This window comes from Lotus japonicus, chromosome 1 (assembly GCF_012489685.1).
Source record: "Lotus japonicus ecotype B-129 chromosome 1, LjGifu_v1.2".
Lineage (NCBI taxonomy): Eukaryota > Viridiplantae > Streptophyta > Magnoliopsida > Fabales > Fabaceae > Lotus > Lotus japonicus.
This window is the reverse complement of record NC_080041.1, coordinates 56,561,823-56,589,716: the sequence shown is the minus strand read 5'-3', so window position 1 is coordinate 56,589,716 and position 27,894 is coordinate 56,561,823. Positions and strand designations below refer to the sequence as shown.

Here is a 27,894-nt window from a genome sequence, read left to right as displayed (position 1 = left end):
GTATCAATTGAAAGTGGTTGGTGTTTGCATGCTCTTTGGGGGTGAAAGTGGAACTATTTTTTTTTGGTCAAATGTATGGAAGTAACTTAAAACAACCTTACTTAACAGGTTGTAGGTTGATTTTTTTGTACAAAGGGGGTACTTCACCCATTAAAGACCCATTATTAGACGACAATTTTAGTAAAACAAACTGTAATTTTCTTTGTGCATTACCAAATTCAACTAAAAAATTATTTTATACCATTAACATTCTTCAAAGACGATCCTCCCTAAAAAATGCCATGAAAATATAAACCCTAAGATGACTTGTGTTTATATTTGAGTTCAAGTTGGCCAAAAACATGTTCACTCCAATGACATGGGACATGGATTAGCCAAAAGGACATTCAAATTGCTTTTGAATGTGGGCTGATAGAAATACAAACACCATATATCATCAAATATCTAGCAATGCACGTTCATACTTTTCCCATTTAAACTACTCCATACGTCGCATATGGCTCTATCTTTCATTTCCAATGGTAAATTTGACTTGATCTCAACATTCAACATATCAGAATAGTACAGCACTAGTGTCAACTTTCAAATATAAAATAATCAGTTCCATGCTATCGATTCAAAATAAGCAGCAAAGGAAAGGAAAGGAAACTAGAGAAGATATCCATGAGTACTCCATAAAGCTCAAGCTGCCTCAACCATTTCTTGTTCCACGGTGCTTGGAACAACTGGGTTGTAATGGTAATGAAGCTCCCCAACATCATCACCAGACAATTTCTTCCATCCGTTTGGTCCCACGTGGTAAACTGAAATCATATAAATTAATCTCCAAGTTAGCGAGACATTAATTTTGAGTCATACAAATTTATAGCTAATTAGCTATGAAATATGCATATAATGAATAGCTGCTGAAAAATGCTCATCTAGTCAGTGATAACGACAACAGAGCTATAGTATTTCTTCCTACATAGTTAGAAACTATAGACTATTTTCAATTATTTATACAAGTGGACATAGTAAAATACACATCATGTTGGGGTTGAGCATGAACTATTTGGCTACAACACCCATGCAACTTTAACTCATGAGACATGTCAATTAAGCCATGCATGACTATGTGTACATACTAGTTTATTACTGGAAATGAGGTCAATGACAAAATGTAACAGATATATGTAGATGCAGGTGGGTCAATATAGGGACAAAAGATAGAATACCGCTAGCAACTCCACCACTAGCTCCATCACGAAATGTAGCATGATAAATTGCTCGTCGAGCCAGCTCAGCAGCTTCCTCAACTGACATGTCATATTTGTACCTAAAATAACAAGGTAATTGTTGACAAAATTTGATAGAAGAGATCTAAGGGATAGTTAAATAGAATGTTTAGCTAACCCGCTGTCTAATACACCATAAGCATATGGTGAACCAGATCCAACAGAGAATCTAGTGCCTTTAAGTCTTCCTCCTTCACTATCAACGTAATATAGACCAGGACCCTAAAAAGAGATTAACCGAAGTAAGTCACAATAGGAACATCTGAGCAAAATCCATCAACTAAATTGACATATGAATTACCGTCTCGTCCCATCCAGCGATCATGGTACCAACAGATAACCCCATTCCACGATAAGAGTATAAAATGTTTGCAAGCATCTTAGAGGCCCCTGTTACTGAAATTCTCCTTTTATTTGCCAACTCATGTAGCCGACACTACAAATAACATGAAACAGATCAGAGAAACCATTTGTAACCTAGAAAGTATAAAAGGACAGAAATCATATCTTGAAACAACAAAAGATAGAAAATTCTATCAATTCACATGAAGTTGTTTAATTCTTCTATTACCACCCGCATAATTTTAAAATTCAAGGATCTACAAACCATATAGAACAAGACACATTGAAAAGTCTACTAAGTCAGCCGATTGATCAAGAAAATCTATAAAATTAAATATGTACCAAAAAGAGAAATATAAAGCAAGATTGACAAGACCAAAAGATCATGTATCTAAGGCTAAGCCATCCAACCTGTGTCTCTCTAACTCTCTGCATCACCCAGCCCTCAACTTTGTTCTTACTTCTTAGGAATTAATCTCCAAAATGAAAGCAATCCGAATAGAAGTGTTTTATTCTTGCATTGCTGCACTATCAAAATTAATCTTTCTACATTTGACACGTGGGAAAAATTACCGAGAAAAATAGAGTTCAGGATATCTCTAAACAAATTTATTTAAAATTAAAGGCTACATCTGTATTTTAATCATCAGAATTTCCTTCCTAATTCCTATCCCTTTTTATTGTTCCCAAGCAATATAGAATTATTTTTCTTATCAATTTTATTCCTACCATTTACTCGGCATTCCAACAAAAGAGCAGATAACTACTTTCTATCCCATACCATTCCATCCGCTTACTTTCACTCCTTACTTGCTTCCTGAACACATGCTATGCCACAGGCAAAGGACAAATAATTCAAATAATTTCCAGGCAATGAGCATGACATAAATGTGCTCCAGGAGGCAAATTTCTTAGACTTGCAACTATATAATACTAATAAGCGCAATGAAATAACCAATGAATGACAAGCTCTGAGAAACTAGTGTGCAGCCGGCACTTGTCTGAGCTACAACATAACAGGACAGACAAAAGTAATCATGCAAAATAGAAGAATGTTTATATCACCTTGATCCCAAGATTTCTGTGCCAAAACTGACAATCAGCAGCACCTCCAGCCATTGTCCCAAGCATATACGGATTGATTTCAATAATTTTCTTAACAGACTGCGAAGCTGGAGACACCCATAACTCAATAGTCAACAACAAAGGCACCATAATATAAAAAATAAACCACTAACTAACATAAAACCACAGTTTTCGCCAAAGGAGCAAAACGGTACAAAAAAAAACACAAAAATTAGAATTGATAAACACTCACATATATACCCTCCCATGCTAGCACGAGAATCAGCAGCTACCATGACACCATCCTTAAATATAAAAGCAAGAGTCGTCGTACCCTTCGCGGGCTTCACCATCTGAATAGCTTCTTTAACGAAGCCATCAAACTAACAACAACAAATACACAAAACCCTTCAGATAAAACCATCAAGTTTCAACCTTTCTCTACAAACTATAAACTATACCTAATATTTCATCATTCCCCCACAATTTCAGCAACAAATTTCAACCCCAATTTTTTGCCCTAATTTTTGCACATGAACACTTTCAGAATCGTGAAATTGAGGCAAACAAAGAATTACTCACATCATTGGAATTGGGAAGCTCGAATGATGGGGGTGCGGTGAACTCCCCAACGACGTCGTTTCCAGGTGCAACCAGTTTAGGAAACGATTCGAGACCAGTGGTATCGAGCTTCATGGTTGCAGATTAGTGACCTAACTGAGAGCAAAAAAAAAAATAAAAACGATATTAGAATTCGTTTGAATCCAAAAGTAATTGAATACAGAAATAAATAAAAATGTGAGCAGAGATTGAAAGGGGGAAAAATTCAAGGTTTGAGATGAAGATGGCGCACCGGTTCTGAAGAATGAGGAGTTGAAGTGAGAGAGATCGGAATTGTTGTGTTTGAAGCAGTGAGAGAAAAGGTTGAAAAGAAAAGTGATTTTAGTCTGTGTTGTTGGCTTGGGGGAAAAGGCAGATTTTGGGCCGGCTCGGCCCACAACTTATATGGCCCACATGTTTTTCTTTCAAAAACGATAGAGGCGTTTGTTCAAGTTATAAAATAATTGTTTGTCCAAAAATAAAAGTTATAAAATAATTGTGACCAAAAAGAAAAAGTTATAAAATAATTATTTGTTTAAAAAAAAAAGTTATAAAATATTTACGTCAAAAAAAAAGTTATAAAAATAATTGCTCATGATAGTGAAGGGGAAATATTGCAACCAAAAGTGAAGTGGAAATATTAGGATATGAATGTCATTCCGAATCTCATTGAAATTTATGTAGGATCCATTAGAAATATAGCACTTATATTATTGGAAACAATTAAAACATGTATTTGATTTGATAATGTGAATTCCTAGAAATAAATATTTAAATTTATAAAATACCTTATTGTAAATATTTTATTTAAATAAGTGTTAATGTATGATTTGAAAATAAATGAAATTAATTATAGAGTGAATTTATATCAATATTAAAAAATGGTAAATTTTATACAAACTATCTGTGTTTTCTCATATAAATTTAAAGGAAACTTATGAATTTACATAACAACATTATCATAGTTCTTCAAGTTGTGATTCATTCACAATTTTTTTTCCATCTCATTTCTAATAATTTTATCTTTCTATCTCACTCTTATTTTCTATCACATCACATCATGTTTTTTTTTTTAGAGCAAAAAGAGATTATTCATTAATAATCAAAAGAAGGTACAATCCAAATGGAAAGGAAAAAAACAAAACCACAAAGCCACTCAAAGAACAAAAACACCCAAGAGATAAGCGCAAAAAACCTAGCAGATAGAAGGAAAATTTTCTTTAAGCTCTGCAGCCAACCCGTGAATGGCATCTTCATCACTACCCGGAAAAGACATGCTTGCGAACTTTGCCAGAAACCAAGCCTTTGTAGCACGCGTGAAATACGGGTCGGAAGGAGTATGAATAAAACTTATTCTTACTCTCTCTTTCTCTCTCTCACACAATCACCTTTGACCCTAGTAAATCTCATCTTTTATATGTTCGATCTTCCACTTCACTCCATCAGCAGCCTCCCTCCATGGTTGTCGTTGCGACCCTCAAACATCTCTTACCACTTCACCTCCTTCTCCCTGCAGAGATTTCACCAAAAAAAGGTACCACTGTCCATTTTCGCTTATGATTTTAGTGCCCCTACCCTAACCTCAAAAGAAGTAAAAGAAGCCTCATGCGGCCTCCCTCATTGTTTGGTCAGGGTTTGAGACAAACGAAGGATGGCTGAGAAGGGTTGTCTGCACTCGGGGTTTGGTGCTAGGGAGATCTGACGTTGGATGGTTCCTTGATAAGTATGAAATTTACCTATTTCCCCATAATGATTTTGGCACTTAATTGTTCTAAATACGTATAATATTTCTCAATTAACCCCTCAATAGATTCAAATGGTTAAAATAGTAGGTAGTTAGTTTTTACGTAGATATTATATGTTAAAGATGTTAGTTATAAATATTAAATCATTTGTTTTGGTTTGTAGGAGAAAACTCAAAAGGACCAAAGCAAAGGATCACAAGGCAAACAATTAAATCTGTTGAAGCCGAGAATTTTGGGTTTAAGCTAAAGAGAGGTAGTGAAGTTGGCAATTTAAAGAATTTTCGCTTAAGCAAAAGCATGGATGGCTTAAGCCCAAAAACTGGCACATGTGATGATTAGAATTTTGGCTTAAGCCAGATATGTTTGTGCGTAAGCCAAACATTTACCTAGCCTTGAAGAAATCTTTTGGTTTAAGTCGGAAATGGTCAAGCCTAAGGTTGCATTTGGATGAGGGATTGCAGAAATTCAAGAGATTTTAAATTCTAGAGAATTCAATTGATTCAATTAAATTTCCTTGATTTTAAAATTTCATTGTTTGGATAAAGTGACGAAATTCCCTCAATTGTAAAACTCTTTGTTTGGATAATATAATTTAATTTCCTTTTTTTTTTATCTTAATAAAATAATAATAATGATATTTTTTTAATCTTGAGTAATAAACCTAAAATCGGCCATAAACCATAAAAATCGATAGAAAAATCTAAAATGGGCTACAAACCATAAAAATAGGTCGAAAACTCTAAAATCGGATGTAAACCATAAAAATCGGCCGAAAAACCTAAAATCAGCAATAAACCCTAAAAATCGGCCGAGAACCCTAAAATTGACCTTAAACCGGAAAGTCGGCCGAAAAACCTGAAATCCGCTGAGAACCCTAAAATCGAACTTAAACCCAAAAGTCGGGCGAAAAACCGAAAGTCCGCTGAAAACCCTAAAATTGGTCGAAAAACTTAAAATCGGCCATAAACCGAAAAATCGGCCGAAAAGCACTAAAATCGACGCTAAATCCTACACGAACCCTAAAATCAGCTAAAACCCTAAAATAGGCCCTAAATTTATTAAGGGTCAATTTTAGGGTCTACGACTGATTTTTGGGTTTAGGTTAGCTTTAGGGTCGATTTTAGGGTTTTTAGCCGAATATAGGTTTTCGGCTGATTTTTGGGTCATGTCGGGTTTAGGGTCGATTTTAGGGTTTTCAACCGACTTTAGGTTTTCGACTGATTTTAAGGGTTTTCAGCCGACTTCAGGTTTTTGGCTGATTTTCGGGTCGATTTTAGGTTTTTGGATGATTTTAGGTTCCAGGTCGGGTTTTTGGTTGATTTTAGGGTTATCGATCGAATTTAGGTATTCAGCCGATTCTAAGGGTTCGTGTTGGGTTTATGGCGATTTTAAGTTTTACGGTTGATTTTAGGGTTTTCGGGCGACTTTCTGGTTTTCGGGCGATTTTTAGGCTTTAGTGCCGATTTTAGGTGTTTCTGTCGATTTAAGTGTTTATGGCCGATTTTAAGTTTTTCGATCGATTTTAGGTTTTTCGGCCGACTTTCGGGTTTTTCGGCCGATTTTAGAGTTTTCTGACGATTTTTACGATTTAGGGCCGATTTTAGGTGTTTCGGCCGATTTTAGTGTTTAAGGTTGATTTTAGGTGTTTTGGCTGATTTTAAGGTTCAAGTCGACTTTTGTGTCGATTTTATGTTTTTCGACTGATTTTGGTGTTTTAAGCCGATATTAGTGTTTTGGACTTATTTTAGAGAGAGATGAGGAATTTGAAATTCCTTCAATTTTGGGGTCATTTCAATTCCCTTGAATCTAGTAAGTTAAAAACCTAGATAAATTCCCTTGAATTTAGAATTCCTTATAAAAATATATCCAAACAAGACATTTCATAGCAAAGTATTTTAAATACCCTCTAAAATCAATTCCCTCAAAAAATTACTCCATCCAAACACAACCTAAGAGTTGCAGAATTTTCAATTTATGCCACATATTAGATTTTTGAATAAGATTAATTTATTGCCATGTTGATGTAATGCCACATAATGAGATATGTAAGATTTCACTTAGCCAACTCATGCCTTAACAAGGAAAGACTAACAAAGGGACTAAAATCACATATTTTATCAACATCAAGGACTAAAATCTATGAATTTTTTTAAGGAACCAATTTCATTTTTTCCTATTTTCCGATATTTATAATAGAAAAAATTTAAATTTAAATATTTATGTCAAATTTAAATTTAAATTCTGAATTTAATTGTTTTAAAAAAACCAGCACATATAAATTATATTCTAAATTTGATCATACATAGATAAATATTTAAATTAATATGAACTCAATGAGAGCAACAAAATCAATGACATTTGACTTCTTACCAAAAAAAGGTCTTAGCCTTAGGATTTAGTTAAAAACTTAAAATAAAGTGACACGTTTTGGTGTAACTAAAAATTTGACATCACTACAATTAATTATGACAAATATTAGACAAATAAATAAAGAAAAGGGAGACTTTTCTTTTATGTTCTCTATCCCTACAGCCCTAAAAAAAACTATGGACCTAAATATCATTAGGCCATGTTCCAAGAATCATGCAACTGATGGATTATCTTCTTGGTCACCATGCTCAAACATGCCATCAATTTTATTGTAGAAATTTGTCCTACATATTTCTTATCCTGTCCACCGTATTGTAATCACTTGGTTGCCGGTGTTTCCTCATTGGACATTGCCCTTTCCATGTCCTCACGATACTGCCAACTTTTATTGCCATCTGTATTCTTGATCTCCTGCTTAAAAAATTAAATTAGTTATTTGTTGCAACAATAGCTATCTCATAATTCTACTTCATTATCACCATGTTCATTGCATAAAGCAATACTTCACTACTTATTATCATTATCATTATAGTACAGGAGGGAGGTTTCAAGTGGGAAAGGGAGGGAAGAACATAATTTTCTTTTTTGAAAAAAATAGAATAAAAGATATAAAATGATAGATCAGCTAGCATAAACTTGATGTCCTAAAACATTATCTAATTCTCTTAATTTAAAAATACTAAATTTTCCCTTCCCTCTAAAACCCTCTCCCCCATAAGGTCAGTTAGGTATGATGCTGAAAATTTAATGGATTAGTTTTCAATACAATTTTATGCACAAAACCATCCATGACTTTTCATCCCATTTTTACCTTATACCAAACTGACTTTAACCATAAAAAAACCAAGAATTAAGGATGATTAGTTTAAGTAAAGCTTAACTAACATCAAGTTGCTTAAAGGAAGTAACAAACCTCATATTTCAGTACCAAAGATGTCCACAGAGATTTGCACTGTCCAGGACTTCTGCTGATCCCATCAGCCAACAAATTTTGCGATATCTCTTCCCAGAGAGCCATCCTTCCCTTCACAACTTGAAATCTGTCGCGTAGTTTCCCTCGCATACTAATTAGCCGTTTAACTTCCTCAACTTTCCATTTATTTTTCTTAACTAATTTTGGAGGATTTGGTTCAGAATTAGAAGTTTCTTCAGACTTGGCTTCATTCGTGTCTTCAGAATCATCTTTCTTAATATTAAACTTATGCTCATTTCGTGAAACATAACCATTGTTAGCATTGACTGACTTCTCCTTAAATGATGCAATGAATGGTTTCAAAAAGTCATCTGAGTCCTCTGAATTAGATAAATCACCCTCAGCCCCACTTGTAGTGGTTTCTTCCTCAGGTAGCAGTCCTTCAACATCAATGCCATCATCTGCCCTAGTTAACAGAAAATGGGTGAGAATATACATGAAGGACATAGGCTTACAAAAAATACTCCAGAAGAAATACTACATCCAGTCCTAGTTTGAAAGACCAAATTAAAGGTATTGCTTGGTCCGTTTTAGTTTTTATAAGAATCAGTTTAAATTATGTGCTGCACTATTTTTTTTTTTGACAAAAATACCTTAATTATCAACATTTTTACTCTCAAGAAGTAGTAAATGTAGCACATTATTTTAACTATCTCTCCACTATACAGTTATCGAGGACTGCTAAAATAACATTATTTTAAATAAAATAACTACATTCATAAATGTCTCCATAGCAACTATAGACATACACACATCAAATATGGTTGTTATAATCCATGCATTTTCACTGCATTTGGACGTCAATTTACTAGTAAACCACAAGGACAGATACCTAGTTTGTAAAGAAATTTGCAGTCTTCAATATATAAACAAGCACGATCCAAGACATATATATTTTCAGCTTCTCAAGACAAAGTAATTGTTAGAAGTCCCACGTTGGCTAGAGATATGATATAGATAGCCTTTATAAAGGGTAGAGTAACCTTCAACTCTTGAGCTAGCTTTTTGGTTGAGTTAGGCCTCCCAAATTCTAATAGTAATCATGTAAAATTTACATTTAAATGGATCTGAAACCATATGAATCCATCATCTTAAGATTAACAACAAAAGCAAGCCAACATCAGGCAACCAAACTGATTGGGGGTTTTAATTTGACCTCCAACAGAAGATTTGTTTGACAAGGAAACTGCTAAAGTGAAACAATAGTTAGCTTGGTTTACAAGTAAGAATCATTCTTTTACATTTCCCAGACAATAGACTAGTTATATGAACCGGGTGTCACATTACAATAATGAAGAAAGAAGATATGACCCACAATAACACTTTAATTTTAGTCAGAGATGCCACCATGCTCTCCTAGTCATGCAAGCCAACAGTCATCTCGACGGAGATCAAGGCAAACCTCTCAACTCAGCCTTTGTTTGGTTTGAAGAGAAAATGAGTATATTTTGGTATTCTTTGGCATGTGAGAAATATGGAAGAAAGCAAAGAGAAATGGATATGATGCTCTCTCTCCGCTTGTTTAGTTGGAGAGAAAAACAGGAAGAAAGAAAACTGTTTGTTAAATAACGAAAATGCCCGACAGAAAGTAGAAAAGTAGAAGAGGATGGTGGGGCACAAAATTTGATCACGGGTATTGGTGGGAAAGGTAGAAAAAAGAGTTTTTTCTCTCCCTTTCCTTCTCAAATTGGAGGACATTTTATGTAGGTTCCCCTTTTTATTTCTCTCTTCCCCCATTTTCTCCTCTCCATCCAACATATACACACTTCCTCAGAAATCTACCCAAAATCCCTCATCCCAAATTCTTTCTCCACAAACTCTCGTCTACCAAACAATGCATTAAGGAAGTGGATTCAATAGAATCATGCAAGCATACAATTAACATAACATATTTAATAAAATGCAAATAAGAGCACAAAAGTGAACCAAACATATCTCCACAGTTCTATAAGTATTCGTCAAATGCACATTGATATTACCTCTTGTTTTCAGGGTGGTATACTGATTTTCCTTTCCATGTCCAGCGATTGCTTTTCTTAATGTCGATGTTCCAGGAGCCACGTGGGATTTGCCAGACAATTTTGTATTTATCTCATCAGCAAGAACAGCTGCAGGATTTTCTATGGCAATGGCAATAACTTCAGGCCGTTTACCACTGTACTTCCTTACCATCTTCCTCAACACCTCAGCCACAGTTCTCTCCAAGTGAGAGAGTGGACTGTTAACAGGACAGCTTGAAAGAGCTGCACGAGCAGCTTTATAGATGGCGTCTATCAGCTTCCCTTTATCAAGCCATAAGCATCTTGTGGTGATTCTTATCTTCCCTTTTAAGGTGTTTTCAGCGAAATTGTCTAAATTTTTAGGGCGAAATATTTCCATGCTGTGAAAGACAAAAATTGGAATGTTACTAAATATGTCATGCTTCTCCTTGACTTACTTTATAACTTGAAAGATCTACCTAATCACAATGATGCCATCTAATGCAATTCTTAATCTTTCATCAAGGAAGAGTTCGCTTGATGTACCAAATGCTTTGTCACCATCACTATATTTCAACTGCATGAAAAAGGAAACCAAAAAATGTTATCAGGGTATTACATAAATTCTAAAAGAGGCCAATAGAGTACTGAGGACCACCAACCTGTAAATTCTCTTTTCCAAGTGAAATGAAACCATTAGAAAGGACTCTTCTATTCCTCAAATGTGAAACACCAAGCATCTCTCCATTCTTAATAACCTGGTGAATAAAGCTCATCAGTTCCTTCAATATTTTGTGACAATTGGTATGATATATTAATTAATAAAAGCCTCAGTGTCTTCTACATAGTATCACAACATCTGATAAGGAGGCAGTGACTCACAGCCGTGTGCCGAATGCCAGTTGATTTTCCAAGCAATTCATGCTCCTTCAAGAACAAGAGTTCTCCATGGATGGGAAGAAAATGTTGTGGCTTCACTATTCTAAGTACTTCCTCCTGCAAAACGTATTCATTACTTTTCAATAACATGTAATATCAGACAAAAGGCATTGTTGAAATCATATTAAATTATATATGACATGAATCAGTAAAAACTGAAAAGGCATCAAAACAAAATAATTAGTTTGGCAACGCATGATTACCCATGATTTGTGAAATCTCACTATCGAGATATCTAACCAGGAGAAAAATCACGTGATTTTCCCAAATACTAACAAAAACATTGAATACTTTGGAAGGTGAAATTAAGATAACGATATCCAGTTCTTTCAAAATATTTTTAAAACTCTCCTTGTCAGGTGTAGAATAGCAATGCTGATTTGGTAAAATACTACATACTGTCTTGAAAAAACATTGAATAGACAAGGATGAGAAAAATAATGACAAAATGAATAAAAAGAAAAGGAATGATGTCATGCAATGGCAAACTTACCAATTCTCCACGATATGCATGGCCAGATGTGTGCAAACCTTCATTTTTCCCCATAACTATTGTTGATCCAATCTCTGATATGCGATTTAGCATTTCCATCACACGAGACTCATTACCAGGGATAACCTAACAGTTCAGATTACACACAAACTGGTTTATTGATTAAAAAATAGATATGATTTTTACTCAGATTTTTTTTCGTTTAAATTAACACGAGAGGAAGGTCACGTGGACAAATCCTAAGATAGCATTAGAATGGATTGAAAGACAAAATAGTATACTAAATGTTCATACACTGCTATCAATTCATCAGCAACAGGCTCATTTTACTATACCACACACACTAGGCCTTTAGATGAAGTAAATCACAAATAACTAATTAAATTTTATAACATACCTTAGCTGAATATAAAACAACATCCTCCTTGGATAGTTTGAAAGCATGACTACTTCCGTAAGATGCAAGATTCAAGGCAGCACGTGGTTCTGCCTGACACAATATGCACATATTTGGTCACAGGCCTTAAACTTTCCCAATGTTCGTATTTCATGAAATTAGTTAGTATTTTAAGGGTCTTCAGAGTTCAAAGTAACTTACTTGAGAGCCTGTTGTAACAATTAGCAAATCTTTTGGAGCATAAGCATCGATATCCTCTACTTTCACCTATGAAAAGTTATAAACATGAAATTCTGGGCAACGAACATGAGACTCACAAAAGCTGTTATAAATACAAGAATAAAGATGAACATGTTCCGTAATAAATTTAGAAACACGGTTAGATAGTCCGAATAAAACATAAATTTATAAATTAAGCAAGTGATTTTTTAGATAAATAGCATGAAGGAGAATCAGGTTCATCCGGTTAGAAAATAATTACAAGTTGCTAAAGCGGTGAGTAAATATTGCCAGAAAATTATAGTAAAACTGTAAAGACTGGAATACGACAAAGAATCAACTTGATCATAAAGTTCAAGCAGGTAAACAAGGCCCATTAAGTTGTAACACGCCACCTAACATGAATTCACTAATCTTGAAAGAAGATGCTTAACTATAGCTTGACCTAAATGTCCAACTGCATATACTGAAAGATGAGTTTTGATGCACTAATATAGTAGGAAAAGAAAGTAGTTCTAAGATAAGGCAAAGGTACTGTATTTAAAGGACAGTATGTAACCCCTTAACCTCAGTGTAGTCAAAGCCTCAAAGGCACTGGGGGCAAGATGTCAGAAAGGGCTAGCAAGTTAAAGTAAATAGGCAAAATTCGTAAGTGGTGATTTATCTACTTGCAACTAATTTCCTCTAACAAACAAATTGATTTATCAATCTGATCAGCAGTAATCAGTCCAATCTCCCAAAAAACATAACTCGTGACGGCCTACCTGCACTGAATTTCTGATTAGAACATAGTCAATAAAACAAGCTCATCAGAATTAGACTTCTCTATGGTTTAGAAGTCTTTAGTCTAAACACTACCTTATATATATGTGGTAAATAAGAAATTAAGTCCAGCCACCAAGAACAACAAACTAAGCAGAATACTGGAGTAAGTCTAAACCATTTATTACCAGAGTGGATGGATCAAATGGAGCCTTTCCATCCTTCCAAGCTGCTTCTAAATAAGTCCTCAAAGACATGCCAACAAATACCTGATATAATAACCACACAATTACAATCTTAATTTTTTTGTCATTCTAAACAAGAAAACCACTATCAATTGCATTAAAGTATATAGCTAGGCGGAACATTACCAACTTTCTACCGGTTAAATCAGCAGCAGCTTTCACACTTCCAATCCGATGTAGATTTGATGCAAACTGGGTAGTGATGACCCTTCCTTTGGAAGCTGAAATATGTCTCAACAGTGCATCTGCCACAGAAGATTCACTGGTTGTCCTTCCAGGAGAGAGTATATTCGTTGAATCACTCATCATCTAAAAAGCAATGTACAGAACGTGAGTTTCTTTATTTTGTCAACATTTATTTAAGACAAAAGAAGAAAAGGATACGTATTACTGTATTAGATTTTCTTAGGAAAAAAACATGGTCATGTTAAATTATAATCAAGCATGCATCTGGATCTAAGACTAACTTTTATAGCGCATATAGCAAATTCAACAGAGCAGAACAAAAACAATGGGCAAAAAAATCTTTCTAACAGTACACAGAAGAGGAAAACATGTTAAAAAACATATCCACTATCCATAATAAAGATTGTAAATTTAAAAGGTATATCACCAAAGAAAAAATAAAACAGCTTGAAATTTATAAAAGTGGAAACATGGTATCTGATGGATTCAAGACGAAAGTAGAAGAATTGTATTCACAACCACAACTGGTTCAGAACTCTCAGAACAGAGAATCGAGAACCCTACGAATTACAGAGGAATCTGGAAGTTCGAGAGTCCAATCTCATCAATCAACTACCCAATATTTTCCTAACTAACTAACCACCCCTTCCCTCTATTTATATGATGGAAGCCTAACTGCCCTTAATTGACAGCCTAGACACTAAGGGTAGACTCTTATTCCGTATTTGTACAAGTAGCAGAATAAGCAATAGCTTATTTTTACAAGTAACAGAACTAAGCAGTAGCCTTCTTATTTCTTCTTTCATAGAACTTCCTTATAGACGGGCGATTCTCATCAATACCCCCCCACCCCCCCGCGCCTAAAAGCTCACCTTGTCCTCAAGGGGAAAATTAAGCAAGACTTCATGAATCCTTGCAGCTGACTCCCAGCTATTCTCACAAGGAAGAGACTGCCACTGTATCAACACTTCAATGTCCCCCCAACCGATCCTCTCTAATGTCCACCACAGCTTCTAGCAAAGCAACCAACTCATGATCTTCAATTAAGATTTCAGGTAAAGGTTGGGATTGAAAGTCAGAACCAATTTCCTGCTTGAGCAGGGTAAACATGAAAAACTGGATGTATTTTGCTTTCAGCAGGAAGATCCAGTTTGTAAGCCACTGACCCTATCTTAGCAAAAACTTGATAAGGGGCATAGAGGGCTGGATTTTGCATTGACCTTCGTGGCTAAGACCTCCTCCTATATGGTTGAATCTTAAGGAAGACCCAATCTCCTATATGATAATCCACATCCGTCCTATGCTTATTAGCATATTTCCTCATCATATCGTGGGATTTCAGCAAGTTTTCTCTCAAATCAGCCAGCATCCCATCTCTACCACTAGTGAGGTCATTTACCTCAGCAATCTAAGAAGAAATGGTAGTCTCCTTAATCAACAAGGAAGGGTCATGTCCGTAGAGAGCCTTGAAGGGTGACATTTTGCTGGACCTGTCCAAGAATTCTGCCCAACGCAAGCAGAGTACTCAATTCTTTGGCCTAGACCCAGTGAGACACCTTAGATAAGCCTCTATGCAGAATCGAGAACCCTAGGAATTACAGAGGTATTTGGAAGTTCGAGAGTTTAATCTCTCCAATCAACTACCCAATATTTTTTCCTAACTAACTAACCACCCCTTCCCTCTATTTATATGAGGGAACTCTAACTACCCATAATTGACAGCCTAGACACTAAGTCTAGACTCTTATTCCGTATTTGTACAAGTAACAGAATAAGCAGTAGCTTATATTTACAAGTAACCGAACTAAGCAGTCCCCTTCTTATTTCTTCTTTCATAGAACTTCCTTATAGGAGGGCGATACTCATCAGTATCTCTCAAGCAGTTCTACCAGTACTAGTCATGAAAGCCATGTTCAGCTTAATAGGGACTATTAAGGTACCACTCGGAGGAAACCAGCATATTTGAAAATATACAACTCAAGAAAACTAATAGTTATTAGCTTATGAAATCCTCATGGTCTTCAAATTTCATCAAGTTTATCTCTTCCCTAATGTTAAATCCAATGAATAAGGTCATGAAAATTTCTAAAATGTGGAATAAGATTACTTACCAATGTTACTCCTTCTTTAGAAAGTTCCTCTAAAGCCTCACGATCAAAAACATTCCCATCTAGTGGTGTCTCATCAATCTATTGAACAAACTTCTTCAGCAACAGGAGATTCAAGGTAAATGAAAGAGACAATGCACTGAGAAATAAAAGTAAATTGCTGACCTTCCAATCCCCAGTGTGAAGAATAGTGCCATCAGAACAGCGAAGAACTAATCCACAGCAATCAGGAATAGAATGGGTCACTCTGATAGGTTCTACCTCAAATGGCCCAGCAACAAACTTTGTCCTAGTGCTAAAAACTCTGAGTCTAGATGAAAGAAATATACCATGCTCCTTCAAACGTTTTTTTATAAGCTGTCAAAAAAGAAAAGGTTTCATCTTCTCTGGACAGCAATAAACAAAATAAACAATGCAAATAACAGATATGTGATGACAAATTGTGAAAGAAAACATTCAGTGACTAAAAATGAAGAACTGAAATAGTCAACTTCAAGATATGTTGGCACTAACATCTATCAACTATCACTTCCTACAGAACAATATCACAGATGTACATAGATATTGAACAGATTAAAAAGTAGCTTTTATATAAACAAAATTTCTTGCCAAATACCTCCATCGTAAAAGAAGATGCAAAAATTGGAGTATTGGAATCCAAAGCTGGGATGACCTGGTGAACGAAGCTGAGTTATATTAAGAATAGACATAAAAAGGACAATATACATGGTTATGAATAATCAATCAACAAAAAAACTAAGGAAAAAAAAGCATATTAGAAGGTAATATGAACTAATAATCCCAAAAGCGTAAACAGTTAAAGAAAAACACACAAAAGGTTTTGTAATTAACAAACCCCCCATACAAGAGCCTTTTGTGGGCTTGAAGCGTGGCACAGACCCACCCGATCTTGTACTGAAATTTTAGCTATAATATTTCGAAGAATGGGGTTACAAGAATCAGACTCTAGACCACTTGGTCATATTGACTCTAATTGTCATAAATCAATTGTACCAAAAACTTGAGTTGTAAGGTAAAAGCATATAAATGGTTTTGTATCAAACAGAAGGCTAAAGAAAAGGCAGAATATGTAAATGAATAATAATTCATTAAATTCAGGGGGAAAAACATCGACATGAAGGACAGTATCAAACCAATTCCACAGGATTTAATATACATAACTGATAGACTCAACCACTACAGATAAGCAAGAGCACTATACAACATTATGCACAAAGCACTTTCTTTTCCCAGACCAAGCCTAATTTCAACTCCAATGGCAGCATGCTCACTTTAGTTTCCTTTGTAAGTGTCAACAAAATTTTACACTCAATAAATTTTTTTACTCTCATAATTTGAAGTTAGACCTCGGCCAGAACCTAGGTATATCTTTTGACATCAACTTTTATTGCCACGAGAATAACCAAGTGTATCTTGACAAAGCAGCCACTTTAAAATCTAGAGAGATATAGTGTATGTTTTGAAATCTTTCTGCAATTGATTCTCGAGCCATAATTGATTCAAGCTCAATAACCAGTTGCAGATTTGCAGAAGGATTTCCAAATATGCGCATAGGGAGCTACATGGTAGGAAATACCCCTAAAAACACACAAGAAACAAAACAAAGTCCAACCCCTTTGTGTATAGTCCAATAGAGAATGAAACATTACCCAAGGCAACGCACCAATATGATCTTCATGACCGTGTGTTATAACAAGTGCTTCAATTTTGTGGCTCCATTTTCTTATAAACGTCGTATCAGGTATGACCTTTTGAACTCCAAGTTCATCGACGCTGAGGAAATAAGTGTAACCACACAATTACTAAACCAACTAAAAAAACATTACAATTACATCAAAAATGAGTTGTAAATGCATTCTTGGTGCAACTATTAGGCACTCACTCGGGGAACATGACACCGGCATCGATGAGTATATAACGGTCATGGTTCCCCACAAGCATACAATTCATCCCAATTTCACCCAAACCACCAATAGGAAGAACACGTAAGGGTGGCCCGTCGGCCCCTTCATAAAATTGCTCCATCTTGCGCTGAACAGAGTCTTCCATGCTTTTTCGAGGACCTTCTACTCTTCTGGTTCTTTTGCGCGGTGCTTTTCCATCAGTACCTAGAGCCATAAAAATGATTTATCAACAAAATTCACATCACAATAACAGTAACAATATACAAGGAGTGAAGGAATGCAATGAAATTGGTTGTTGAAATGTGCGAAATGGCACGGTTGGTTGTTAGTTGAACTTACCAGGGAGAGCGGAGACTGAAACGGAAGCGGAAACGGAGCGTGGCGGTGGTTTGGGGCGGAGATAGAGGGTGTGAGGAGAGAGGGAGAGTGAAGTGAAAGCTGCCATTCCGTTTTGGTGGTTCAAGATGAGAAGTGCAAAACCCTACACTATGAATGTGATGTACTGCTACTACTGCTGCTGCTAGTGATAATTTGAGATAGCGGGAAATGGAGACGCTTGATTGAATGAGGTTCAGAAAATATCTTTCTTTCTTATCGATTTCTGCTGCTTAAGGATACTCAGATGGAACGTGCAACCCACACGTGTGGGAAATCCCTTCTTTGCATTGCACAGTTGCGTGTAAAAGAATAATAGTTAGGTTTTTGGTATTAGATGGCTTTCATTATGTTTTGGCTTTCCTAATTCCACAACCATGAATTTTCTTTTTTATATATCGGAAAGATACACACCATGAATCACACATTAGTAAATATATAAAACAAAAAAGAGTACAAATAAAATAATTGAATTAAAAAAATTAACCCTATTATACCTTAATCCCAATTCTGTAACACCATAAATCAATCCAAAGTTAGAAGCTCCATTGTTTTCACCATGTGCGATGCAAATTCTTGAAGAATGACCTCACTGAAGCGATCTCGCGAATATGCCTCGATCACAAATATTATCGGGGATGAAGTGGGCAATTTTTGTTTGCAGGTATTTGTAAGACCCAAGATTTTAAGCTTAGGATCAGTGGAAGAGATTTTCATTTACGATTAGGGTTGATGTATTGTGAAGGGAAACCTGAACTAGAGTTTACCAAATGAAATATATTTATGAAGGAGAAAGTTCAGGAAAAGTTCAAGGATTGCATTATGATCGATAAAAGTTATAGCACGATCGTTACACGCTTAAACCTAGGTCAGAAACCCTAGTATATAGCTAATTTTCACTTTTAGGCACGATGGAAGTTAATTCCAAAAATCTTCAGAGAAATGTTAGAACTCCTCTTTTTCCATATATCAAAATCGTTTCGAGGCGAAACTCTAGGATCTACGAACGTCCGATTCCAATCATCGGAAGTTTGCCGAAACCGAATCCCTGGTATTTCAAAACCCTAGAATCACCCGACTATGGGGACTTTTTCTATTCAGAGCTTCAAATGAAGATTCTACACGCGTACACCCATTTATCTTGATGATTTCAATCTTTCTTCCGAAGGAAGTTTTCCATTCCGACATTCGATGCAAAAAGCAACTTATCGGGTAAAATACTTTTATACCGACTACGCATTAGTTGCCAAAAATACAAGGAGACCTCTTTATAGTTTTGGAATTCTTTTGCCAAAACATATCTATTAATTCACGGAGAATGACGCCGGAAAAATCAGATTCGCGAAACTTTCATTTTCCCGCGAATTTCCAACCTTTATATATAGCAAAGAAAGGAAGAAAAACTCAAATTTTCCTCCATTTTCTTCATCAAGGCCGCGAGTTCTACAAGGGAGGGAGAAGAGAAGATTTTCTTCATCGTTTGCTTGATCGTCGATCAATCAGTTGCTACTTCAAGGTTTCGAGGTATAGTCGCTAATCCTTACCTCTGATCGCTTTTTCCATAGCTTTTCTGTAGAGTTTTCTGAGCGGATAGTTTATGGGTTTTTGCAAAACTATCCTGAATCTTTCATTTCTGATTCTAAACCTCTTCCTTATGCGCCCAAGATCACTTCTGCCGGGTTAGATTTTCCGTTATGTCGCCGGAATTCCGCCGGAATCAATTTGAGCCTAAAATACCCATTTTTGGAGTTTTTGGTGTAAAGCTTCAACCTTTAGGCTGAAAACTACCGCCTTAGCTTAGTGCTAGTAGGATTAGTTGTCATAAACGTCGTTGGTGACGTCCCTGCAAAATTTTATTTTTGGGATTTCAGTTTTGAAAAATCCTAAGTTAAAAATCATGACCAAAATACCCCTACGACAGTTTTTGATCCGATAATTTTTCCGAGTTCGGAATACCCTTAGTTACGGCTAATGATAGTATAGGAACCAAGTTTGATCGAAGAAAAATCGAGTCTCCTAATTACCTAAAGTGGCCGAGCCCTATTAGGGGGGAAGAGGAAAATTTCCTTTTCCGAAAACTTGTCTTTCGCGCTAGATTATCGTACCTTAGAGTATAGATTACTTCGAGTAACCTTAGTAAGTATCGATAGCTTAGTTTTCGATAGATTCTGATAGTATTTCTGTGGTTTTGCTCTAAAGGTGATTTTGAGGAATTCCCAGAGGAGCAAGCCTTTGATTGTGAACAAGTGTTAGGAGATCGTCCTGGAGAATCTACAGGTGAGGGCTTCTCACTGAATCTCTAGTTAATGCTTAGGGTCGATGTTTTCGACATTGTTTATTGTTTATGCACTGGATTGTGTGTGATTGGAAAATGTTTTCTGAGGCTTCGGCTGACAATGTAGATGATTCATCTACTGAATGTTTTTGAGATTGACTTACATGCTATGTGCTATGTGGGTAATCTAGGATGTGTGGTGCATGCTTTATATGCTAAGTGCTAAGTGTTTATGATGCGATTTATTGATATATGACATGTTGTTGATTGTGATGATTTAAATATGCTCTGTACTGGAATCTGAGGTTCTGAATGGTGAGAATAGCGGGCAGGTCGTGCCGATTTTATTTTGAGAGTTTTGAGAAAGTTTGATAGGACGAACGAGGTTCGGGCCTTAATTTTGTTTAGTGGATCGAGACCTCCTCTGGAAGCGACTTGGGATTGGGAGATCCTGAAAATGTATAAGACTTGCGATAAGACAAAATGGAATCTATTTTATAAAGAAAATTCATAAGACCTTAAATAACCTCAAAATCTTTAAGTAATGATAACAACCTCAAAGGAAGGCATTGGAAGTCAAATCATAGTTTTGGAAATACGAGGAGTGTCGTCGGATCCAAGTGTTGAGTTTGTTGTTGTGCTGTTGGAGCAGCGTTTGTTGTTGTGCTGTTGGAGCAGCGTTTATTGTTGTGCTGTTGGAGCAGCGTTTGTTATTGTGCTGTTGGAGCAGCGTTTGTTGTGGTGCTGTTGGAGCAGCTATGTGTCGTTATGAAGTGTGTCTTTTGGTCGCAGAATCGACTTTACCTTAGGGTAAGCTTTTAGAGACTTTAACTTCCCTAGAACACGTGGCGACGTGTCGAGTGAGGACGGAGACGTTGTTTGACTAATCATTTTGCATACATGCAACATTAATGGGGTATTAACACAGGACGTACTCTGGACCTCGTCGGTTTCCAAAATGGTCATAAGACCCGGAATGCCGTGAAAGAGCGTTTATAGACGTCTCTTGTAGCAGACCGAAATGGCAGACCTACGGGTTTACTGCTGATCTGGCTACCTTTGTGTGGTGTAAGAGGCACGCGGGCCGAAATGGTTCCACCGTGGCTGGTGTTAGGGCTGATCCGTTTGATGTCCATCCCTTTCCGGAATGCATGTGGTTAACTGGGTTAACCTGCATATCATTTCATGCAACATGCATACTGACTTAGTGATGAGTGTGTTTGATACTTGTTAATTCTATTTGAGGCATGTTAACTGTGATTTATCGTCGTTTATATTCATCATGAGATATGCAACCCTAGGATGTTATCCCTAGCTAAAAGCCTAAGTGGCTATCCTATTACCTGTATCTATCCTTGCTATTATTTACATAATTCTTTGGAGTTGACCCTCGCGTCTTCTGTGTGTGCTTTGGCGAACAAACGCCCTTTGTCAGATGTCTTTGGCGGACTAGTTCACGACGGTTCACCCTTCGGGGGAAACTAGAGTTGGGATGCTGGAACAGGAGCGCATCGCGATAGCGAGCGGAGGACGGAGGATGTACCTAGACTTAGTCGTTCTGGATTCAGATTCGGACGACGATCACGCTAGCATGTAGGATTGAGTGTTAGTGTGAGCTCCTCGAGATGGGATTAGTATAGGAGTAGAGTCTTAGCTCTGAACATCATTTGTTTCATTCGGGACAGGGTAGTTTCCCACCTATAGCTTTTTGTGTGGTTTCGTTACGGGAATCACAGAGAGTTGGTTGGACTTAGGAAGTCTTGTTTCAGGCCGATGGGCCAGCTTATTCTCATTCTGAGGGATAGTGTTGCGGACACTTAACCTTTTCTTTTGGTTTGTACTTTTGCCTACGGGCGCTACTCTTCTATTAACCGTCACTGGAGGTTCACTCGTGACGAGGTTGCTACTTACAGCGGGGGCTGTTTATATATTGTATATTAGTTTTATTACTTTTCGCACTTGGGTTTTATTTAATTCAGTCTTGTCTTAGTTATTATCGAAAAAAAAAATATTCACGTTTTTCCGCATTAAGTTTATTTTGGTTACTAAAGTGACGCCACCGAAATCGGGGTGTTACAGTATTGCACGGTATAGTTTCACCAGTTATTGTTAATCATACTCATTTGGAGCTAATCCTTAAGATTAAGACCATCCAATTCGGCCATATAGACTTATGAGATATATACAAGTATGCAATACAATCAATTCATCTCTGTTTGTAAAGGATAGAGCTAATAGACAATGGATTTGCTCTCAATCCTCTTTTGGAATAGACTTGATCACCTTGTTTAGTAGACGTTGGACGATCTTGATCAAGATCAGTCTTTCTTCTAGCATAGGCTTGAATGTCTTCGTTGAATAACTCAGGCTTGCTTTTCTTCATCATGTTGTTGCTCCGTATTTGAGTTCATATGGAAGTGGGAGTGTAGAACTGGACCATCAACATCAGAGAGCTTTTTCTTCTTGCTACCCACATGGCTCTTTGAGTGAATGAATTCAGCATATGAGAACTCATGTACAAGATGTAATTCTCAATAGATTGGGAATGCTCCCCCTCAATCAGTGTATTCGATATCTTCTTCTTCTTCTTCAACTTCATCTTGTCAACAAGACGCATATGACTTTGAAGCTTAATATCTCAAAAGCATGTCTGAATATGACATTGAAGTTCATGCTTTTCTCTTCTTTAATTTCATCTCTTCTTTTCTCTCAGTGTTTGATACTTAAGCTCATATTCTCATCTGAGATTTGTTTAATTGCTCATCAACAATTCACCTTTCTCTCTAGGTGGTTTGATTTGCATCGACAACCTTTAGTCTTTCAACTACAATAACTATTTATACTAAGTCTTCGAAATATGACCATTGTAGGGTAAGACATACTCACTGTATGCAGTGAACATTGAAGAGTAGAAAATAGTCATTCAAATCACAAATACATGTTGTCAGCTTCTTTGCTCTGTGTTAGAAGGATGAAGATTTTCGGCGTTGATGAAGTACGCTTATGCTCGGGTCTTCATCTTATATGATGGTTGTGGGATATTCTTGGTTGTCTCAACACATAATACTTATGCTAATTTTGAATCTATGTAGCCATTTGGTCATGGAAGCTTGTGCTTTATAAGACCTTTCTACTTTCGGCTCATAGATGCTCCGCTTCTGCGGAAGTGACAGCTATGTGCCTAGATTGATACTTTTGCAATAGGTTCAACTAGTCACACGTATAGCCAGCAGGCTTAAGAAGAAAAAGCAGGAAGAGCAGGTGAAGACCTCTCAAAGCACTCCTAAGACATACACGAGTTCTCAGGTTGAGGTTCCTGAGAAGAACAAACAAGAGAAAAAGAAAGGAAAAGGGAAGGACTCTGCTAGTAAGAGTAAGAAGAGGAAGCATGTCTCTGAAAGTGATTGAGAACCTGATGCTGAGTCAGATGTGCCAGACATTTCTACTACTATCAGGAAGAGGGTAAATGGAAAAATAGTTCCCTTAAATGTTGCTGATGTCCCTCTAGACAATGTATCTTTCCACTCTGCAGAAAATGCTCAGAGATGGAAATTTGTCTCTCATGGGAGGATTGCTAGGGAGAGAGAACTAAGTGAAAAAGCTTTGGGATTCCAGGAGATCATGAATCTTTCCTGAGAAGAACAAACAAGAGAAAAAGAAAGGAAAAGGGAAGGGCTCTGCTAGTAAGAGTAAGAAGAGGAAGCATGTCTCTGAAAGTGATTGAGAACCTGATGCTGAGCCAGATGTGCCAGACATTTCTACTACTGTCAGGAAGAGGGTAAATGGAAAAAGAGTTCCCTTAAATGTTGCTGATGTCCCTCTAGACAATGTATCTTTCCACTCTGCAGAAAATGCTCAAAGATGGAAATTTGTCTCTCATAGGAGGATTGCTAGGGAGAGAGAACTAAGTGAAAAAGCTTTAGGAATCCAGGAGATCTTGAATCTTCCGAGTGAAGCTGGTCTAATGAAGACTGTCAGGGATCTTGGCAGATGTTATGAGAAACTGGTTAGGGAGTTCATTGTAAACATTCCCTCTGATTGTGAGGATGAAAGTTCTGAAGAATTCAACAAAGTTTTTGTGAGAGGAAAGTGTGTGAATTTATCTCCTGCTGTGATCAATGAGTATTTGGGAAGAAACTCTGAAGCTGTGGTTGAGGGGGAGTCTGACCTTAATGAAGTGGCTAGTGTCATCACTGGAAAACTGGTCAAGAAGTGGCCCAAGAAAGGATTGCTGCCCTCTGGAAAGTTGACTGCCAAGTATGTTGTTGTGAATAAGATTGATGCTGCAAACTAGCTTGCTACTAATCATACATCTGGAGGTACTCCACAACTTGCTAGGTTGATCTTCTTGATAGGTACAGGAGCCAAGGTGGATTTTGGCCAACATGTGTTTGAGCAGATTATCAAGCATGTTGGATCCTTTGTTGTGAAGCTGCCTATCATGTTTCCCTATCTCCTGATTGAACTGATCTTGCAGCAAAATCCAGGCATTTTGAAGGATGATGAGCTTCAAGGTAAGAAAGTTTTACCCCTGAATTTTGACTATTTTATGTTTGCTGGGACACATGTTCCAGACATTGTGTTGTATGCTGCCAAGGGTGGTGCTAGTGCAAGTGGAGCCAAGAGGGTTACTGATTCAAGTAAGGAGGACATTCTTGGTGAACTGAGAGAGATCTTCAAATCTCTTCAAGATACCATTCAAGCCAGCAAGGTTAGAAAGCATAATGTTGATCAGCTCATCAGAAAGATGATTGAAGCATATGTTGAAGATGAAGCGGACCATGCTGAGGAAGAAGAAGAAGAAACTGTTGTGCATGAAGAGGAGGAAGATTCTGATGAAGACAATGAGGTAGAGGAAGAAGAGGATGCTGATGATGAAGAGTCTATCTCTGAGAGCTCTTTTGAGTAGGCTGTTCTTTGTTTTCTGTTTTTCTTTTCTTATGGGTGTATTTGGTCAGCCACTGGGCTGCTTTACTCTGGCTCATGGGTTGTAATAATTTTGTGACAATGGTTTGTGTGCACTCTGACTAGCTACACTGGTATGCTTTTATGGGACTTGGTTGTGCTTCCTTCACTTGGTGTTTCTACTGTCCTTTGCCAAATTCTGTTAATAAGGGGGAGTAGTAGTATGTAACTATATCTAGTCTACTTGATGATAACTTTGCAGGTTTGATGATGTGGATGTGGTAGTTAGTTTGTTGGTAGCTACTTCTGTGGATGTTTGGAAGGTGTGTTTTGTGAAGCAATGCACTGCATGTTAGTTCCAGTAGTTTCAGTATTTGTGTTAGCTTCAGTGTGATACTGCTATGGTAAGAGAATGTGTAGTATGAATGTTTGTGATTTGCATATAGCCGCTGATAATAACTATGATGCTCGAAGGTTCTATATGTGCTGCCGTGATATATTTTTTTTACTCTAATATGTTGATCCAAGCTGCTCTGCACGTTTTAGGATCTTATGTGGTAGTATGGTGGTATTAGCTAAAATTTGACAAAGAGGGAGATTGTTGTTCCTTTGTTCATGATTGTCTACATTTTAGCTAAGTGTGGATTGTGTGGAAAGATGTGAGAAACGATGTTTTAGCATATGGGATGCAACATTTGTACATGTGGGCCTGTTTTGTGTGATTAAGTGATTTATTCCATAACCGTTGGATTGATTACGTGGTCAACAAGCTAGGGTTGTTGAGGAAGCTTTTGTGCGCCGTTCAGAGAATATATCTAGTGTGATCAAATCGGTTCCAACAGATTTGATTTCAAGGTTTAATTGTGGAAGGTTCTATCTTTTGTTCAAATCTTATGTGATAAGATTTGTTGCAGTTTTTAAAGATTGACTTCCTGTTTTTTCATGGACTCTTTGTTCGTTCAAGCCCATCGAAGACAAGGTCTGAAGAACTGCTATATGAGAAGACCAATACCTAGTTACTAGGTGTACCTTTTTACAGAGATTATTAGAGTTTATCTCTATGAGTTCATACTGTTGCTATTGTAACTCTCTCAGCAGCTATACCTGTTCTTGTTAAGCTGAGAGTGGTTTGTGTTAGGTGTTTGATCGTGTGATCTATCTTTACTCTTGTTGTAAGGGTTCAATCACTTTGACAGTGATTGTGAGAGAAAGTGAGAAAGGCTCTAATACTTAGGGGAAGGATTAAGTATTAAGCCACTGATAGGAATAGGTAAGAGGGGCTATGAACAGGGGTTGTTTATCTAAGATCTTGTGTACTTGATTCTCTATAATAGTGGATTATCTTGCTCGGGTGAAAACCCTCTAGACATAGGTGATTTTGCACCGAACTTGGTTAACAATCTCTTGTGTTATTTTTATTGGTTTTGTTAGCTTAAAGTATCAATCTTAATTCATTGTGACAAATATGTTGTACTAGGCGTCTTAGACATCGAGTAGAAAATCTGTCCTACGTGTGCCAGAATTTCAGGTGGTAACGCTGCCACGAAAATGAGAAAGGTGTTGCCAGAGACTCTCATGTTGTGCTAGCACCGGCGATGCATATATAGCACTGCACACCCAGGACAGGTTGTCCCTCCAAATTTCAAATGAAATCTCCTGATTATGGAGGTCCAACAAATGCATCGTATAATTGTTTCATACATTAGACTGTACGAGTTGATGAGATTGGATTAGATTGGATGGGTTCATCGGATCACTATCAAAATAATAAAGAACTTCAAAAATATGTTATAAAAAAACCCACAAAAAATTGATAAATCTATTATATGTCACAAATAAAATGAAAATTATAATATTAAATAACAGAATAGTATCATTTAGTGTATTTTACAGCTGGGAAAAATAAAAAAAAATTATGAATAAAAGATCATTCTATATTCGAGCATCAGGTTGGTTCGAATGGATGCATTTGTGAATCTGATACCTGAATCGGACTTAGTCGGTTTGCTTGAAAATTCCACCCTACTTGAAGATGGTGAGACCCAACAGAAGTGAAATTGCAGATGCAACCAGATTTCCGGTTATGGCAGTAGGTCAAGCTACAGGTCAATCGGGTTCTGAAACTCAAGGTCAAGCTCAAGCTCAAGAGAAGATGATCCCTATTGCAGAACGGGGTTGTGCCGTTCACTGTGTCTTTGCTCCTGAAGAACTCCAGGTTATTGCTGAATGGAGATTCGACCTGGACAATATAGCTGCTAATGGGTATGATCTTCGTCCTAAAGTTCGTGTTCAAGGCTGGGAAGAATACTTCAACAAGCTTCGAGGTCCAATTTATGTGAAATTGGTCAAGGAATTCTGGAAACACGCCGATTGTGATGACACACAGGTGGTCTCTTACATTACTGGCAGAAGGATCATCATCACAGAGAAGTCGATTGTTGATCTTCTGGGTGCACATACTGGAACAGGGTACAGATTCCAACTGACGGAATCAAAGTTGAAACCCAGAGCAAAGGAAGAAACCAACAAGGCTCTCTACACAACATATAAGCCTGGCAAGAGCGACTACAAGGTAGTGGATCTTCATCCCAAGCTGAGGATATGGCACAAGATTCTGCTTCACTGCATTAATCAGCGGCCAAAGGGAAGCTCACCAGACTACATCAACTTTTGTCAAAAAGTGATGTTGTTCTTCATTCAAGACCACAAGAAGATCT

General features: G+C 36.9%; 3 protein-coding genes across 5 annotated transcripts; 1 reads left to right on the top strand and 2 right to left on the bottom strand.

Moving 5' to 3' along the window:
* Nucleotides 1-464: 464 nt before the first annotated feature.
* On the bottom strand, nt 465-3,659 carry LOC130730789 (proteasome subunit beta type-5-like). Of its 2 annotated transcripts, none has more exons than XM_057582894.1 (8): nt 3,535-3,659; nt 3,264-3,398; nt 2,935-3,064; nt 2,682-2,788; nt 1,576-1,710; nt 1,393-1,496; nt 1,215-1,315; nt 465-803 (listed from the first exon to the last, which is right to left on the bottom strand). In XM_057582894.1, the coding sequence occupies exons 2-8, from the start codon at nt 3,375-3,377 to the stop codon at nt 682-684; spliced, it is 813 nt and encodes a 270-aa protein (XP_057438877.1). In that variant the 5' UTR covers nt 3,378-3,398; nt 3,535-3,659; the 3' UTR covers nt 465-681. The 2 variants fall into 2 exon arrangements, with proteins under 2 accessions (XP_057438877.1, XP_057438885.1); XM_057582902.1 differs by having other exon boundaries at nt 3,264-3,394; nt 3,535-3,602.
* Nucleotides 3,660-7,367: 3,708 nt separating this feature from the next.
* On the bottom strand, nt 7,368-18,228 carry LOC130730773 (ribonuclease J). Of its 2 annotated transcripts, XM_057582875.1 has the most exons (17): nt 17,962-18,228; nt 17,601-17,826; nt 17,368-17,491; nt 16,314-16,370; nt 15,863-16,054; nt 15,701-15,778; nt 13,530-13,712; nt 13,347-13,427; nt 12,379-12,444; nt 12,178-12,270; nt 11,781-11,906; nt 11,231-11,344; nt 11,011-11,106; nt 10,828-10,925; nt 10,349-10,749; nt 8,310-8,770; nt 7,368-7,807 (listed from the first exon to the last, which is right to left on the bottom strand). In XM_057582875.1, exons 1-17 carry the CDS (start codon nt 18,065-18,067, stop codon nt 7,715-7,717), a joined length of 2,595 nt encoding a protein of 864 aa, XP_057438858.1. In that variant the 5' UTR covers nt 18,068-18,228; the 3' UTR covers nt 7,368-7,714. The 2 variants fall into 2 exon arrangements, with proteins under 2 accessions (XP_057438858.1, XP_057438865.1); XM_057582882.1 differs by lacking the exon at nt 17,962-18,228 and having other exon boundaries at nt 17,382-17,491; nt 17,601-17,742.
* Nucleotides 18,229-23,210: 4,982 nt separating this feature from the next.
* Nucleotides 23,211-26,193, top strand: LOC130739555 (uncharacterized). Its single transcript, XM_057591880.1, has 8 exons — nt 23,211-23,267; nt 23,477-23,672; nt 24,016-24,529; nt 24,611-24,786; nt 24,847-25,079; nt 25,304-25,311; nt 25,440-25,500; nt 26,092-26,193. Exons 1-8 carry the CDS (start codon nt 23,211-23,213, stop codon nt 26,191-26,193), a joined length of 1,347 nt encoding a protein of 448 aa, XP_057447863.1.
* Nucleotides 26,194-27,894: the final 1,701 nt, after the last annotated feature.